The sequence below is a fragment of the Euwallacea similis genome, chromosome 14 (genome assembly GCF_039881205.1).
Source record: "Euwallacea similis isolate ESF13 chromosome 14, ESF131.1, whole genome shotgun sequence".
Classification (NCBI taxonomy): Eukaryota; Metazoa; Arthropoda; class Insecta; order Coleoptera; family Curculionidae; genus Euwallacea; species Euwallacea similis.
Window position 1 is genome coordinate 930027 of NC_089622.1, and position 16025 is coordinate 946051.

Below are 16025 nucleotides of genomic sequence, written 5' to 3' on the forward strand. Positions count from 1 at the left end.
TTCTGAGCCTACGAACTCAGGACGGTCCGAACGTGAATGTCCAGCCCATAGCCGGATCAGTTTGTACATTCCCGATGTCTTGTCTGGCTGAAGAACCAATATGTCTTGACCGGCTCAACGTGACCAAAATACATATTGGTGGAAGGGGCCGAAAGTACTTGATCCTTCTTGTTGGCCAAAATGAAGTGCTTCCACAAGTGACCGCTAAGGTAATCGTGGACCGGACGTTTCGCGGTCGGACCACTCTCAGTTCGCAGTCTCAGAAACTGTTTCGTAAATAAATTACAAACTCTAGTTCAGGTTTATCGGTACGAAAAAAATATATGATTTATGAGGTAAACAACTAAAAGCGACAAAACTTTCATCGATGCAAATAGTGCTAGCTAAGTCATGTGATAAACAATATCGATAAGATATTTAAAAAGGGTGACAAAGCCGGAGAGGAACTATTACACGATACTAATGGTGCTAATCGAGCGACGATCAAAAGGTTCTGGTCCCTTATTTAAGCTCCGATCAAAAAACAAACGATATAAATCTGTTTAGATGGGTGGCACATTTAACGCATCACTAATAATTCAATTTTTAAAATTAAAAAAGAAAAGCAAACGCAACAAATATAATCTAAACAAACCAAAACTAGTAATGCGATCCAAAAGGATGACGCGATTTCCGCCACCGGTTCACCCGAATTCCGGTAATATCATCGAAATGCGTCACTTTTTAGTCACCTCGAGCCAGGGTCACAGCAGGTCTTCCACAACAAGCCACAGTACGATAAAATACAGTAAATTTCACAGAGTATCAAAATGTATACTTTTCGACTATCATTCAGTTGAGTTGACAGTAGTAATATATTACTCACAAGGTGGGTTATTACTTATTTTTAATAATAAATTGAACTTTTTACTTTAGCAATAAACAAACAAATTTTAATTCGACTTCTAACCTTAGTAGTTCTTTCTTTTTTGTACTCCAGATTGAAAGCTCCTCTGGCTAGGTCGGGCTCATCTTTATATGCAGAAAATCGGACATTACAATCCTTATCGATTATCATAATCACATTTTATTTAATTTAAATGCACAAATTCGCCTTATTGAATATAGAATCTAATCTCATAAACAGGTAGGTACACACACTCCGTCCCTTAACATTCAGAAAATTCTCTCGAGTAAGCTTTTGATCTTTGACCCCATATTACTAAACTGATCTTTAATACCCTGTATAAACACTTCAATAGCTTTGCCCTTTTCTCTGCCCAAAACCTTTTGCAAATACGTGACTTTGCTTGCCCCATTTTCATTCGCCATTGCCTTCTCCTTGGTAATATTATTATTCGGTACCGTTTCTGGCTTTAATGTTGTGGAGGTGAAACTGGTCCAAAACTTGTTATCTTTAATTTCACTTAAAAGAGAAGAGTCTGGTTTAATCCCGGTAAACCTCATTATATTTCTGTTAATGTCGTCAATCTTATTAACATCATCGTCATCTATTCCATTTGTATTTAAGTTTAAAGAATTCGTGGAGATGTATCTGCGCTTTCTCGAGGATTCAGTTTTAACGAGGCTGTTTTTTAGTCTCTCGTCCAACATCCAACTATACAGTGGATGTGGCAATTTAGTGTCATTCGTGTCCACCTTTAATGCATCCACAGGTCTCAATTTTTCCATAGGTTTACTCAGTGGTGAATAATGCCCGAAGACTATTTGACCATCTTCCTTTGCAGATCGTTTTTGTAGAGGAATTCCTCCTGGAGGTGCCAATGCGTTTTCGCTACTGTTCGCCCTATCGATTACGTATTTGTCCCAGAGATATCTGGGAACTTTCTGAATGTTCGTTTTGGTTCTGCGTACTTTTTCCAATTTTTGCTTCTGCTTCGCGTCCAGTTTTTCTCGCAGATACTTATTTTTCTCTTCCTTAATTTTTATTCGTAACTTCTTAACTTCGTTCCTCATCTTATTTTTTCGTATCTTGTTTTCGTCTCCTGAACTCCTGCGCCTTCTTAGGTACGAATCCTCTAGTTCTTCTGAGAAGTAAAATTCACCTAAATCGGCCTGAAAATTAAAAAAATTTCGATTCTATTACTTACTCAAATGATTAAACCAACTTACACACATAGACTTCTTATTCTTATCTCTTTTACTACCAAATTCCCTCATGTCCCTGAGCATTTTACCATTTTTAACCACCGGCAATTTTCTGTAAGGTGTTAGCTCTTCATCTTCGACAAACTCTTCAGATAACTGCTTCAGAAACTGCAAATTGTCTTCATCGTCCTCCGGATACGGACTTACAATCCTCCGCTGATTTTTGGGGAGTTTAGATTTGAATTGTGTGAATGAAGGTTCCAGTAGAGGACTCGAAAAAATTCTGGCTTTCTTAGGGAGTAACCTAGATTCTGGAAGGTTGGATCTGAAGGGAACTTCATCAGGTTCTAATAATTCTTCGAAGGCTTTGTCCTCGAACTGCTTTAAATCATCGAATAATTCATCGCTGGATTGACCTAAAATTTTTAGACAAAACGTATTTTTGAGCAACAAGTTAGTGGTCATTACCAGCTAGATCCAAAGAATCCAGATTCTTCTCCTCATTCCAGAAATCCAATTTTTGCGGGCGCTTCGCACTGGGTTGAATAGACCCCTTTTGGTGAGACTGACTCTTCTGCTTCAGCAAATCCAAGTTAATATCCCTCTTCATCTTACAGTTTTCATCTGAATGAGTTTTCTTATCCTCCTTCAGGTATTTTTCAATTTCCTCCAACATGGCCCTCATATTCAATAAAGGGGTATTAATGCTCCTCTTCAATCTCATTCTAGAGAGAGGCAACAGCTTAGTGGACTTCTTGTTCTCTTTGGCAAGCTTTTCGTAGGTTTCTTGACTGAACATGTTGTTTTGATAAAATTTAGCCTTCTCTTCCAGCAAAACCCGATTTATATCCCTCTTAGCGACGAAATATTTGGGGATTTTTAACGTAGCCTTATCAACCAACATGTCCAGCTCCGCACTTGTGAGCCCGATGTTTTTGGTTGCAGCTTTGGCCCTTGCACGACCCTTCAGAATATCTTCGATTTCATGAATTGTTAAGTGCAGGTTTGAGGACGATGGCCCATGCTTCACTTTCGTGCTCATTTTATCTGGAAAAAATTCAAACTTATAGAGATTTTTGAATGAAGGCTTTGAAGTGTCCGTGCAATTTGCTCCATTGAAGTTTGCCACTCTCGTCCTCACCTTTGCCTACGAAATTTACATCTAGGTTGGAATTCTTCGCAATTTTATCATAGAAAGCCCTGTCCGCTTCTACCTCTTTGAGGATGTTCTTCTTGATATTTCGTAACGCATTTTTGTTCTAATGAAAGGATTACCTTTGAACGAAAGACTTACTTGAACATCACACTTACCCCGAAAGGAGCTTTGGTCAGCAAAGATCCAAGCTGCATTCTTTGTTCGATCTTAAACTGCTTCTCTCCAGACTGATCTTCTCCAATATCCTCCGCAAGCAGTTCTCCCTGATTCTGCATGCACAAAGAACAATTTATCCCTGTGATAACAAAAAAGGCAACTGTATTGGAAGAAACTTCCAAACTCAAATGGGGCCACAGTTTCTCCCTTTTTAGTTTTGGTTTCAAAAGGTCTTCAGGCGCTTGCAGGAGGTCCATTGATAGGGGTTGACCGTTCAACAAAGCCTTGCTGGAAAAACGGTATGTACTTATACACATATTAATCGTTTATTATGCCTCGTCCGGGGTAATTAAAAGGACATAAAAATGCAACAAAAAGGGGTCGGTGCTTCAGGAAGAAATCTGAAAAGCAGCTGTGCGTTCGATTTTTTCAAAAAGCCAGAAATATTTCCTCTATTTCTCTAGCTACTTCCAGATTTCTCTAGAATCCGGAAGTAAATTATTTTTCGTAAAGTAGTCATATCAGGCCAGCACCGGCCTTATGAGGGGTCGAGGTTGGACGAAGGCCTAGAACGGCAGACCAGGAAAAGCGGCGTTTTTTCTTGATAGAGAGAGGGGTGATTAGAAATTTCCCCCACGGCGCCAGACTCGCTAAATTCGGCCCTGGTCGTGGCATTATCAAGAAATCTGAAAGTTCGGTTCGTGTGCCTCAAAAAAGCGTCAAAATTCCCCGTCAAGTCCAGTTTTGGTTTGTTAAGTGAGGTAATTCGTCTAGATCATTCATATCTAGTCAGGGGTATATCTCACCAATTACTTGCTTCACAGTGAGAAAAAATAAAAAATTTACGGTCGCAGCCTGCCCCGGCGTACCTAAGACAGATATTTTTATCTCCGACTGGAACCGATTAAAATCTGTTTTCATGCGATTTTTATATATTTCTTATATCAGAGTTCTCTTTATTTTACATACGGATCGAATTTGCAATGATTGAAAAAAATTATGCCTAGGCAGCAAAAGTGTTACTTTACAGCCTAAGCATTAAAAGTGTTACTTTACAGCCTAGGCATCAAACGTGTTATTTTACAGCCTAGTCTTCGTCATTAATAATTACAGAAAAGGAATTTGTGCCACTGTAGGACAAAACTACTTGTTCCCCTCTTACCCAGCGCCTTCGTTTGCTTCAGTCAAAAAGTAACTTTGAATTTCTGTTGATCTTTCCATAAGAGCGCTTCCAACCCTGAACTTAGCTGAACTGGGCTCCGACCCATTGTTGATAACCATTATGGTTATAGCTCCATTGTGCGGGGGTTTGGTGCAGTGCCCAAAAATTGCCAAATTGGGATTTTCGTATAAGGCTTGGGCTTCTAAGACGATTGTACCCATGAGATTTTTGTGAAGCAGCGAGAACCAGTATACCTAGACGTTGAAAAGTATTATTGCAATGGGAAAATTTTCTTTGAATAATTTAAAATAAGAACAATTCACAACATGAGTCGACTACTTCAAAATTTGAAAATTAAAAAAAATATATTTTTGGAAATTCCCCCAAATTATAATTTTTTGCAAATTTTGAAAATGTCTATTTTAGAGTGTTTCCTTTAACATTTCCCGACGGTTCTAGCTAAAATGGTGCTTACTGGGGTGTCACGTATAAATTCTGTAACCCTTGGCTCCCTGAAAATTACATCGTAACCCAAACTCGCAGCCTCCCCCACCTTACGGGCCCATTGAATTGCAGAAGGAAATGTAGCTGGCCGATCATCTTTCGGAACACTAGTCCAGAATTCTGTTTTCTTGAACCCTATGTAGTTTTTCGATATGGGAACTCTACCGAGAAATGCAAATAATAAGTATTATTAGCCTAGGGAAGAAATAGCTGATGCTGTAGATACTTAACGACTGCCACATTACGGCATTCACAGATTCGTCTAAATCTTTAATGTACTGTTCAAGCCCTCCATTAACAGCGTTGTCAAAGTTGCAGCTGCTCAAGTCGCTGCCCACCACTTTCCAACTATCAGCATGCTCTGGAAAACCCTTCAGGGTCTGCTCTAGGATGTGCAAGTCGTCCACGTATTGAATTATCGTTTTTTTGGTGCAGTCTAAAGAAAGCATCTTTTTTATGTAAAATTTACTATTATTTTGGGGAATCAATTCGATAAGGAACGTCCAGATGTCCTATTTGAACCTGAGGTGCAGTCTCGAGATATTTGATTAATGGGGGGAATAGATTTAGGGTTTCTTACCAGCGCCCAACTGCCAATAACACTTCACCCCCAATTTTTCCGACATCTCCAGTAAGGGCAATGTGGCCCTTGGATCCCACACGCCTTTCACCGTGTTTCTGTCGTTAATCCCGAAAACAGGAGTTAAATTTGCAAGACTAAGCCATTCGTTGATTCCAAACCACATAGAAGGAGTTATATAAATATTGTCCCCTTTTTTCTTGTGGTAAAGGGCCGCATCTTCGTCATCAATGTATTTAACATATTGAGTGGAAGGACCAGCCAATCGGATATATGCAGGACTTAAATGCTTGATGAGGGAAAGGGAGGTGTCGCTACAAATAAATAGTTATAGATAATAATTGCATTTAGAAGTTATACAAGATTGTTCAAGAGTGCCAAGAGTCAAATAAAGGGCATTTTTCTTACTCAAAAAGTCTTTTTTACCGGTATAGAAAACATGAAATTTATGCGCTACTTTTGAACAATCCTGTATAAGGGTTGATAATACGAACCTTAAATTTACTTCTGCTAAAAGAACTGCTGGATCAATGCTAACACTCAGAAACTTTTCGCTCACTTGGTATAGTGGTCTCTTGGTGTTTATGGTATAGAATACGTCTTCAGTGTTTATCTCAAGTGGAAGAATAAATATCGTGAAAATTATTAAAAAGCTCATTTTACAGATTAATTTTAAGTAGCATTTAGAACCGAAATGATAAATTACTTATATTCGGGTCACTATTCAAGTACAGTAAATTTCGATATAAAATTTGGTGAATATTTGAATCCTACTAAACATTCTTGCTCAGCAAATTAATATTGTTTTTACTCAGTGATTATTATAAACAATATTGCGTCTAGTCGTTTGAAAACTATGTAAGCTATATGTTTGTTCTAAAATTTATTGCCTGCCTATACCAACTTATTAAGTATATACTTTTGTTCAATAAAAATTAGAAAATCTTCTAAATACATATGTAGCTCGTTAAAATATTTAGTTTGCTTAAAATTTGATAATTTGAATCTTTCTTAAATATTAGATTTAACTAATCTATCTTCGATACGAGTTCGGGGAGTCGGAGGAAAGAAGAAAGGAAAGGGTTTTTTTAATCCTCATTCCTATAAATAAATAATACATTGAAAAGGAGATAACCATTTTTTAATAGAAAAAAAAACGATTGTATAGATTTTTAACTATGATATATTAATAATGAAATTCGGTAAATCTAGTGTTAGAAATCAATTTTTAGTAACTTCGAAGAATTATTATCAACTGCTTTAAATCAGATAATGTCCTTAAAATCACATGTTAAAATCACTTTTTTCTAAAATAGCTATAACAGATCAGTTCTACCCAAAAAAACAGTTTCACTTCAATGTCGTCTACAAGCCATAAATTACATATTATACGTTGCCATACTTTTAATACGGCTAAATCGCACTAGTATCCAATGTTGCCAGTAAATGACTTGAAATAAGAGATGTGCTGTCCTGTATTGACTGACATTTAAATTGACAGCGACATCATCAGCTGATTTTTATTTGTGTACTATTTTTAAATGTTTATCCCTGCTTTGTTTAATGCTTAATTAATCAATTGTTAAATTTTATATTATTATATTTCTCAAATATTAAGCTCAATCAATAAGCTAAACTTGAACTGTCAGTACTATGGATAAAAATCTTCATCATTCAGCACTAAATAATTCCTTTTTGCTTTAAGTTCCTTCAACCTGTCTTGATTTTCAAAATTCTTTCATTTCTTCTCCAGGAAAAAAAGTTATGGCTCATCTACAATATCTAGAAGAACTAATCCGTGAATACCTGGTATTCAGGGGCTTTGCCTCTACCTTAAAAAGTTTTGAGGCCGAGTTAAAAGTTGACAAAGAAAAGAGTTTTCGTGTAGACAAGATAATTGAGCAATTGATGCAATTTATTTCAAACTATGATTTAATTGGACTTAGAGATTTGTGGACACATCTCGATAATCATATATTTAATAAATTAGAGAGCCACTTTAGTCCTAGTAAGTATTCATGATATGTAAGACAATAGCAGACAGAGCTTGATTGGTGTTGACATCAAATTGATTGGATTAATAATTTGTTTACTAAATCTAAATTTAAGAGTAGCACAGTGAATGTGAATAAAATGAACAGGAGAAATTTAAATGAAAGATGTTGTATGAGAGCAAAATCAATCTAAATATGAATGTAAATATAGAACAAAGTATATGAGTTTTTCTTTAAACTAGGTGTTAAAAAGTTAGAAAATGCAGTTCTGAAGCTGTATGTAATCAATGCAGTCACAAACAACAAACCAGATAAAGTAATAGATTTTTTCCTTAAATTGACACCAGAGCTTCAAAATCAAACTGAATGGAAGGATTGGTTTGGTAAGATTTGATTACAAAAAACATCAAGAAATTTCACTCAGCTTATTCTAGTTTTACCCTATATTAAAAACCCTGAAGAAAATCCTACATTTGCCTTCCAGTGCACAAAGCAATGGCAAGATAGTTTACTAGTTTCCTTGCATAACTTCTTAGCTTCAGTATTCCAGGTGAGTTAACATTGGTACAGGATGATCCAAATAAAAATGGATTCTACAAGAAACTATGTAACCCATATAAAACAAAAAGGACGTTTGTTCTCCAACTTGTACAGAAGAAAAATATCTTGATTTATTATTATTTTTATATCTACAAATCACATTAGAAGCTCTTAATCTATAATCCATTCTTATCTGAAACTATTCCTTTTTCCTAAAGTATTTATTTGCGGACCAACAAAAATTTCAAATCTTTCTATATTTAATAAACCTGCACATATTTTTCTTTTAGTATATGCCAGTTCCTACCTTAGCCCACTATGAAGAAGATGCCACTAAAATCCTCAAACTTGAACAAAAAAACGAATCTTTGAAAAACAGACTAGCCCTGCTCATAGACAGGGGGGCAGAATCTAATGTAGCTCCATGTCAAGCGGATCCTCCGACCCATCTCTTGGACGATTTTTACATTATTGCCCAGGAAAACAATATTGTAGACAGCCAGGGCAAGAGCTTAAAGAATATCATCAGAAATATGGGCACAGGATCAAGCCCTGTGATGGGTAGAAAAGAGGCTGGAAGCACTGGCAAAAAGAAGAATGTCTCAATGACTAGAAATAATTAATTATGGTCATTATGGCGCAAGAAATAAAACTCTCAGTTCAGCACCAATATGTAATTTATTTACCGTCAAATTGACTATTTAAATATCTAAACTTATTTGTACATTATTGCCCTAATCAAAAGTAATAATTCTACTTTATATCACAAGGAATTTTATCACACTATAACTCACCACCATATAAAATTATCGGATTAAGAGTAGTGAATATGTATTACCTACACTAATATGTAAAAATCAGTGTTATCTGGCGTGCGTGAAATTAAAGGTTTCTTTAAAATTATTATAGGTAGTTGCTTTTGTTAACTATAAACTGCTACATTATGAGCGAATTATCTAAATGAAAAATTTAAAGATTTATATAAATTTTCACTTCGAAACGAGGTGCTACACCTTTCATTATAGCAAAACTAACTAAAAGATACCCTATGCCTTATTATATTCTTTAAAAACTATTTTTCCCTCCAATAGACGCAACAGGGTCAAGACTAATGGAAGGCAAAGTCGAGCGATTTGAGGGTAATTTTGGTTTCACAGCTGGATGTTGGCGCTGGTGACTATCATTAATGGAAGGGCCAGAGTTCTGAACAAAGTTCATCGGTAAGTCAAATACCTATAACTAGGCCTTTGATGCCATTTACCCCTGACGGGTTAGATAACTCGGTAGCGTGGGGGCGTCACACCCCAAAGCAGCTTATGAATCTTTGCTGCCACCTGCGTTATTATTATCATTCTCAATAAATTTTGACCAAGCTATTATATTTCAATTTTAAATGATTTTGCTCCATATTTTTAGCGCGCACATACCTATAATTGGTATCTGTCATCCATGAATGCTTATTGAATAATATAGCCTTCTTAACTACTCTATCATGGTAAAATAAACAACTCTATTTGCACTCCCTAACTTGTACAACATTACAAAAACTTATAAATATGCAGATCAGTCTTGGAAAACCTTTAAGGTATCAACACGAAACTGGCAAAAATACATTTAAATATTATTATATTTGCTACGCTATGAGGTATATCTATTTGTTACATGATAAATAGTATTATCAAGCAATAGCAAGAAAACGTGAAGCGTAATATGGCGAATAATAACTACATCATTTTAAATCGAACATTTCAATTAGCAAAGGTTCCACTTGTGACGGATTTACGTCCAATAAGACGTTAATCAGTTCTTCGTTGACTTTATGCAGCTCCATGATTTTTTGAATTAACTTTAAGAAGATTGACTTGGCCTCACAGCCGGAATAAACGCTTTCCAGGTACCGTCTCAAAAGGTAATAGTACGAGCTCTATTAAAAGACACCAAAAAGGAAAGTATTTATATGAATTCCTTCGTTTAACGATTCTTCGAAAACACTAGAAGGTTTGATTTCGTATACCTCAATGTTTCGAGCTGTATTGTTGTATCCTCGATCTTCTTATTAATTCAATTCACGGGTTATACCAAACCAAACTAACACGTTTATATGAATCTCAGATTCGGAGAAAAATTTCTTACCTGCTCTAATTTGATTACGTCTTGGTGTATCACCCGAGGTCTATCTGGAGTAAAAAGCACAATTGCACATAAAATCAAAATAATATTCTCATCACTCCTCCACTTGGGATCGAAGGTCAGATTAAACTTTTCCAATTCATGATAGGCGTTGCCTTTGGCCAGTTTCAGCACGTTTATATTCACATTCAGGCTTTCTTGAATGGAAGGAATCTGAAGAAAAATCAATTAAAACATCAAATACAGAGCAGGATCAGTTATGATACCTTAAAAGTATTTTTCGTGGGATCATATCGCCTGGCACTAATTATCATCATTATTTCCGTACATCCCCCTTTCAAAAGGGCTACCTGATCCTCTTGGCACATATTCCTGAATGCTGTAATTTTTTTCGCCATTTTTATAAGCCGCCTTACTCCTATTGCAGTTAAATTGATTACGTCTAATAAGGCTGGATCTGTGTGTTGCTGGGGGCAATCGGATATTTGGTTCTAAAGTAATTTAATTTGATCTTATTTTTGTCAAGTGTTTTAATACCAAAATTACCTTTACAACATCTTTAAAGTCGTTTCCTATTAAACTTAATTCCTCCTCAACAGGAGTTAGTAAGGCTTTATTGGCTAAAATTAGTTCGTTTAATTTAGCCCTTTCAGCTTCATTTAACACTCTAGACCGAGAACTGCCTTGGGCAATTGCGGAGTATGCGTCATATTCTAGTTTTATTGCTTCAGATACAATCGATTCCATGGGATTTGTAGTTTGTTTCAAGTTGTATTGGTTTGATCTGAAAATATTGCTAGGTTTAAGGTTTTTATAATTTATAAGGTACCTCTAAACATAGTATTATCAATTCAAGCATGTATTCTAAGTCTCAAAATATGAATGAAAATATGACAAAAACTTCATGTAAACACATATAGAAAGGCGTTTCGTTTTCGATATACAAGATGTGAAAGGTTGTTCCTTGGTGTTTAAAAAATGTTTTTTTATTAACATTTTCAAATACCCTATATAATGAAAACGAAGCGCCTTTGATACATGTTAATATAAATAATAATGTTTGTCACATTTTGGGGCATAGAATATGTGGTTGAATTTACAGTACTATATTTAGAGACATCTTGTATAATAAAAATGGCTTATTTTCTTTTGATTAAGAATTAGGCTGCTATTAGATACCATGTTGTCTTAGGGTTCTACTTATGTCTTTTTCATCTGAAATTGTTGTGGTTTAATTAAGAAGCTGACACAAAACGTATAGATTGCCTAATAAACCGATCGTATAAATATTGAAGTAGGAATAAAATCATAAAAATATTTGGTATGAGTACCTACTTCATTCTCTTCATATGGCCTTGAACATTTTGTAATATGTAATTGTGTTTACATACATATGTAAGCACACATTTGTGTGTGGATACACATCTATCTACACATTTTGAACACCTGCATTCATCCATTGATAAGGGATAACATTATATAAAATATTCCCCCTTATCTGGCCAATTATGCGTCATTAAATTATCAATTATTCATCAGTTAAAGATTTTGCTGAAAATTGAAAACTTTTGGTAAATGACACTTTTTTTTAACTGCGCCTCATATAACAATCTGAAATTCTTCGTTTCTATTGAAATTAATTGGATGCCAAAGCTCACAATATATTAATCATGTTCTTAAACTGAATCCCCTTTAATGTTCATGATACCTACCTTTGAACATCTGTCACCACATTCTTATTAGTATCATTAGCCACATCACAAGATGATGATTCAGGCAATCCACCATTGAGTGTTGACTGTAGCTCATTCTTAACAAACTCATTTAAATTTATAGTATTGTTATTCATAAAATTGCTCAACAACACTTGATCGATTTGGCCCAAGTTGACACCGGGACTCGTAGCTAAACTGAAGAGATGTTGAGCTATATTTTGGAATGATGAAGACTCTTCACTTGAAGACTCTTGTTTGTCATTGTTTGTAGAACTAATGTGATTATCATGAATTAATCTGTTATTGCTGCTGTCATTTATTTGGTCAATTAAGCCATCAATATTAGGATTGTTTGGTTGATACCCTTCTGAAATTGTGGTTTCCTGGTCTGAGTCTGTATTGTATGAACTGCTGTAAACTTCACAATCTTGTGAGTCCCCTTCTGTAGATTCCCGTTTCAACTTCTTACTATTGCTGGGATTGGTACCCACACTTCTCTTCTTTGCTCTGTTCTCTTCAATTTTCTGCCTTTTTTGTGCCTTGTCTTCATCAGACATAATCAAGTCTTTGCACATACCAATAGAAATACACTTGTCCAGCCTGCATTTCTGACAAAACCTTCGAGTCACAGTTGTGATCTTGCAGTCATTAGTGAAAGGACACCGAAATTCTTTCTGGATCAGAGCATTGCGTCTGAAAAAAGCTTTGCAGCTCTCGCAAGTCACAGCATTGAAGTTGTATCCCAGGGCTTTGTCACCACAAACCCCACAAATCTTCAAATCAACTTTGTTCTTCATACCGTATTTTTGATAGCGCACAGCTAGATTGTAAAGTGACACTGAATGAGATAAGAAGTACACATAAAGGAATGGCGAATTTTATATTGCTGAGTTGATAACCGATAACTGATTCCTGATAAATAATAAAACTATTACATATTAACGTTTGCGTTAAATTCTAAAATAAATTGTTTATGGATTGGTAAAAACATTGAACAATACGTCAGTTTAATAGACATCAGCTGAGTTGTGAATGACAGTTAACATCTGTGGATTTACTCTTAATGTTAAATTCACTGTGAAGATGAAAATGTGGCAATATATAGATTAGAGTGGTGGGCAAGACATCTTCATTTTCAATATTTTAAAAGGGGTTCCTGAAGAAAATATTACATATTCTAGTTACCTTAGTGAATTTTCAAATAATAGCTCTAATTTTTGTGAAAAAATATTAAAACATTAGAAAGGTCATACATGCTACTATATTCGATATTTTATATCGAATATACTCCTTTACAACAGAACAACAAATTGTGTCCAGTTTTTATCTTCACATGAAGATCGGAATTTTAAATCACTTGATTGAACAAACAACTATTCTAAATAAAATAAAAAATAATCTCGTTATAATATATAAGTAATGATTTTTGTAAAAGTTTGGTTAGATGCCACTACTGCTATGTTGCCATTACTGTTTCATGTCTCGCACAGTATTTGGTTAAATAACACCTATTAGACTTAACCTAATAAATTTGACTTTGACTTAACGCTGACACATCATAAAAATCTCCTTTTTTTTTATTCCCCCACCTTTAAAAATTTTGATCGAATTTTCCGCAAACAATAAGCAAAATGTTTGGGTTGTAGTGGTGAGGGAAGTTAGACACTGCTTGCTTTAATAAACCCGTTCTTCGATAGCGAAGTTAAAATTCGGTGAAGGTGATCCAGTCTGCAATTACAGCAACCACAAGATGTGTGTTACATCATATTAAAGTTTATGAATCGCCAATTTGCTCGTAGCCTTGCTGGGAAAAATTTATTGTGAAACTATAGATTTAAAACATTCACGATGTTAATGATTTACGAAACCCGTGCAAGTAAACACGATAGTGAATGTTTTCCAAACAATTTTCAGCGTTTCTGAAAAGAATTTTAAATGTTCTATGTGCATGCATATTAAAAATGTGTAATAGTGAAAGGAAGGATGGTGGAAAGCCTCCTGCTTATAGCTTTAAACCTTTTTCCTATGAGAGGGTTAATTTCCATCTAGGAAATGACAAAATTCCTCATCCGAGAAGTGGACATCGGATAGGTGCAGACTCTTCTAACTTCTATTCATTTGGAGGATACAATCCACTGATTCGACTAGAAGAATACCACTATGAAGATGATTCCTATATAGACTCATACCCTCTGTTTCAAGAACTATGGAAATTTAATTTTGCATCTAAAAGATGGACTAAATTTGCCAACAGTCCAACACTGCCAAAAGAACTGGTATCAAATGCAGTTATCTTGCATCACAATGTTCTAATGGTATGTTCAAAATATTAAAGTTCAGTTTGTAATTCTATAATTTGAGGTGTAGGTTTATGGGGGTACTGGATCACCTTTTGGTACAAGATGTAGCAATCAATTGTATGTGTGCAATGTGAATGATGAGTCTAGTCCAATGGTAGAAGTAAAGACAGCAGGGCAGTTACCCTTACCACAGTATGGACAAGCTATTATTTATCATAATGATTATTTATATGCTATTGGGGGTACCACAGGATATGATTATACATGTGATATTCATAGGTAAGTTTCTTTCATCTCAAACTTAATTTTTTTAATTGAGAACATTGAGATTTTAATAGAATTAATAATGATCTTTCATAAACCACATATCTATTAAATTAAAAATCTAGGAATGCTATTTGGATAAACAATATTTTTTTTATAAATTAATTAATTTGTGGCATTTTTCCTTTTAATATGACAACAAACTAAGCTTATGTACAACTGTGACTTAACTTAATAATTTAGTATGGGCCGTAAGCAAACTCAGAATTAAGAATGAAATTTGTAATTCATAGTAGTAATTTTTAGTTGAAATTCTTCAGTTTTATCTGTAGCTGATGCCATGAATGAAGATTATACTAAACCGTTCCCCTCCATTTGGTCCTGCTAACACAACTCACTATTACATCAAAAAATACATATTATTTAATTCCATTTTTATTATTCCAGATTAAATTTGAAAACATTAACATGGGAAATTGTCTACATTTGCAATGGAACTGGAGACTATGAACCTCCTGGAAGATACAGACATGAAGTGGGCTTTGATGGAAAACGAATATTTATTTTGGCTGGAGGAACTGCAGATACAGTGTATGATCTAGCTGACATTCCTGCATTTGATGTAGAAAAAAAAATGTGGATTAGTGAGAAGACAGTACCTGCAGGGAAACATGGTAAGAAAAGTTTTCATTTTCTTCAACTTTTTAGAGTGGGAATGAATAAAACTTCCTTACTAATTATTATTTTGGGTAAATTTACCAACTTTTCATCAATCTATTTCTGAAACAAAAAAAATCCAGGTTTTTTTAACCAGATTTACATATTAAAATAATTTTCAAAAAAAGGAGTACCAATGGCGAGAAGATGTCACGGAGCGGCACAAATCGACCACGGCAATGGCATTGAAGTCTTCATAACAGGAGGTCTTGATGGAGAGTCCATCTTTCAAGACCTTTGGCGGTTAAATCTCAAATCATTGCAATGGACATACTTTGAAACCTGTGTTCTACCTAGACCCACATACTTCCACGCATTAGCTGTGACACCCCAAGGACGCCTATATGTTTTTGGAGGTATCTACAGCATAGATGAGGAAGTAAAGAGGAGCAATGCAGTTTATTCAACTTGGGTTTGCATTCCAAAATTGAGTGAATTGTGTTGGGAGGCAGTTTTGCAGTACAGTCCTCGAATTTTTAAATACTCTAGCGCCGATCTAATTAATATAGGGTTACCCAGGCATTTTGTGCAGAGATTGGGTGATAAAAAGTTGTGCAAATATTGAGACGTGTTTTTGATACTATATATATTTTCTCAGTAAGAGACCAAAACGTGTATATATTTGACTAGAATTAATGAGTTTACTGATGTTGGTTTTCCAATAGTTTGAACGACATGAGATTATTAAGTGTATCTAAAGGGCGGTAATCTCCCATTTC

The 16025-nt window shown here is 35.1% G+C and overlaps 4 protein-coding genes across 5 annotated transcripts in view; 2 read left to right on the forward strand and 2 right to left on the reverse strand.

The window, feature by feature from the left end:
- The window catches only part of Hr96 (Nuclear hormone receptor HR96), a 131012-nt gene extending 117960 nt beyond the window's left edge, over window positions 1-13052 (reverse strand). The window contains exons 1-5 of one of the 2 annotated variants that reach the window (XM_066397193.1): window positions 12023-13052; window positions 10857-11094; window positions 10577-10801; window positions 10314-10523; window positions 9906-10104 (exon numbers count right to left, since the gene is read on the reverse strand). In XM_066397193.1, coding sequence (XP_066253290.1) covers window positions 9910-10104; window positions 10314-10523; window positions 10577-10801; window positions 10857-11094; window positions 12023-12822 — 1668 coding nt within the window. In that variant the 5' untranslated portion in view covers window positions 12823-13052 and the 3' untranslated portion in view covers window positions 9906-9909. Of the gene's footprint in view, window positions 1-9626; window positions 10105-10313; window positions 10524-10576; window positions 10802-10856; window positions 11095-12022 lie in introns of those variants that run through there. The other variant, XM_066397192.1, reaches the window with a different exon arrangement.
- LOC136413571 (calponin homology domain-containing protein DDB_G0272472-like) lies at window positions 1060-6495 on the reverse strand. The gene is made up of 10 exons (XM_066397201.1): window positions 6141-6495; window positions 5647-5960; window positions 5298-5502; window positions 5038-5227; window positions 4563-4816; window positions 3400-3688; window positions 3230-3347; window positions 2557-3135; window positions 2113-2504; window positions 1060-2055 (listed from the first exon to the last, which is right to left on the reverse strand). The coding sequence occupies exons 1-10, from the start codon at window positions 6302-6304 to the stop codon at window positions 1156-1158; spliced, it is 3405 nt and encodes a 1134-aa protein (XP_066253298.1). The 5' UTR covers window positions 6305-6495; the 3' UTR covers window positions 1060-1155.
- Window positions 7243-8987, forward strand: LOC136413567 (WD repeat-containing protein 91). Its single transcript, XM_066397195.1, has 4 exons — window positions 7243-7654; window positions 7883-8023; window positions 8075-8190; window positions 8471-8987. The coding sequence occupies exons 1-4, from the start codon at window positions 7411-7413 to the stop codon at window positions 8801-8803; spliced, it is 834 nt and encodes a 277-aa protein (XP_066253292.1). The 5' UTR covers window positions 7243-7410; the 3' UTR covers window positions 8804-8987.
- Window positions 13053-13599: 547 nt separating the features above from the next.
- slim (scruin like at the midline) lies at window positions 13600-15909 on the forward strand. Its single transcript, XM_066397194.1, has 4 exons — window positions 13600-14340; window positions 14393-14604; window positions 15037-15263; window positions 15435-15909. The coding sequence occupies exons 1-4, from the start codon at window positions 13918-13920 to the stop codon at window positions 15869-15871; spliced, it is 1299 nt and encodes a 432-aa protein (XP_066253291.1). The 5' UTR covers window positions 13600-13917; the 3' UTR covers window positions 15872-15909.
- The last annotated feature ends 116 nt before the right edge of the window (window positions 15910-16025 follow it).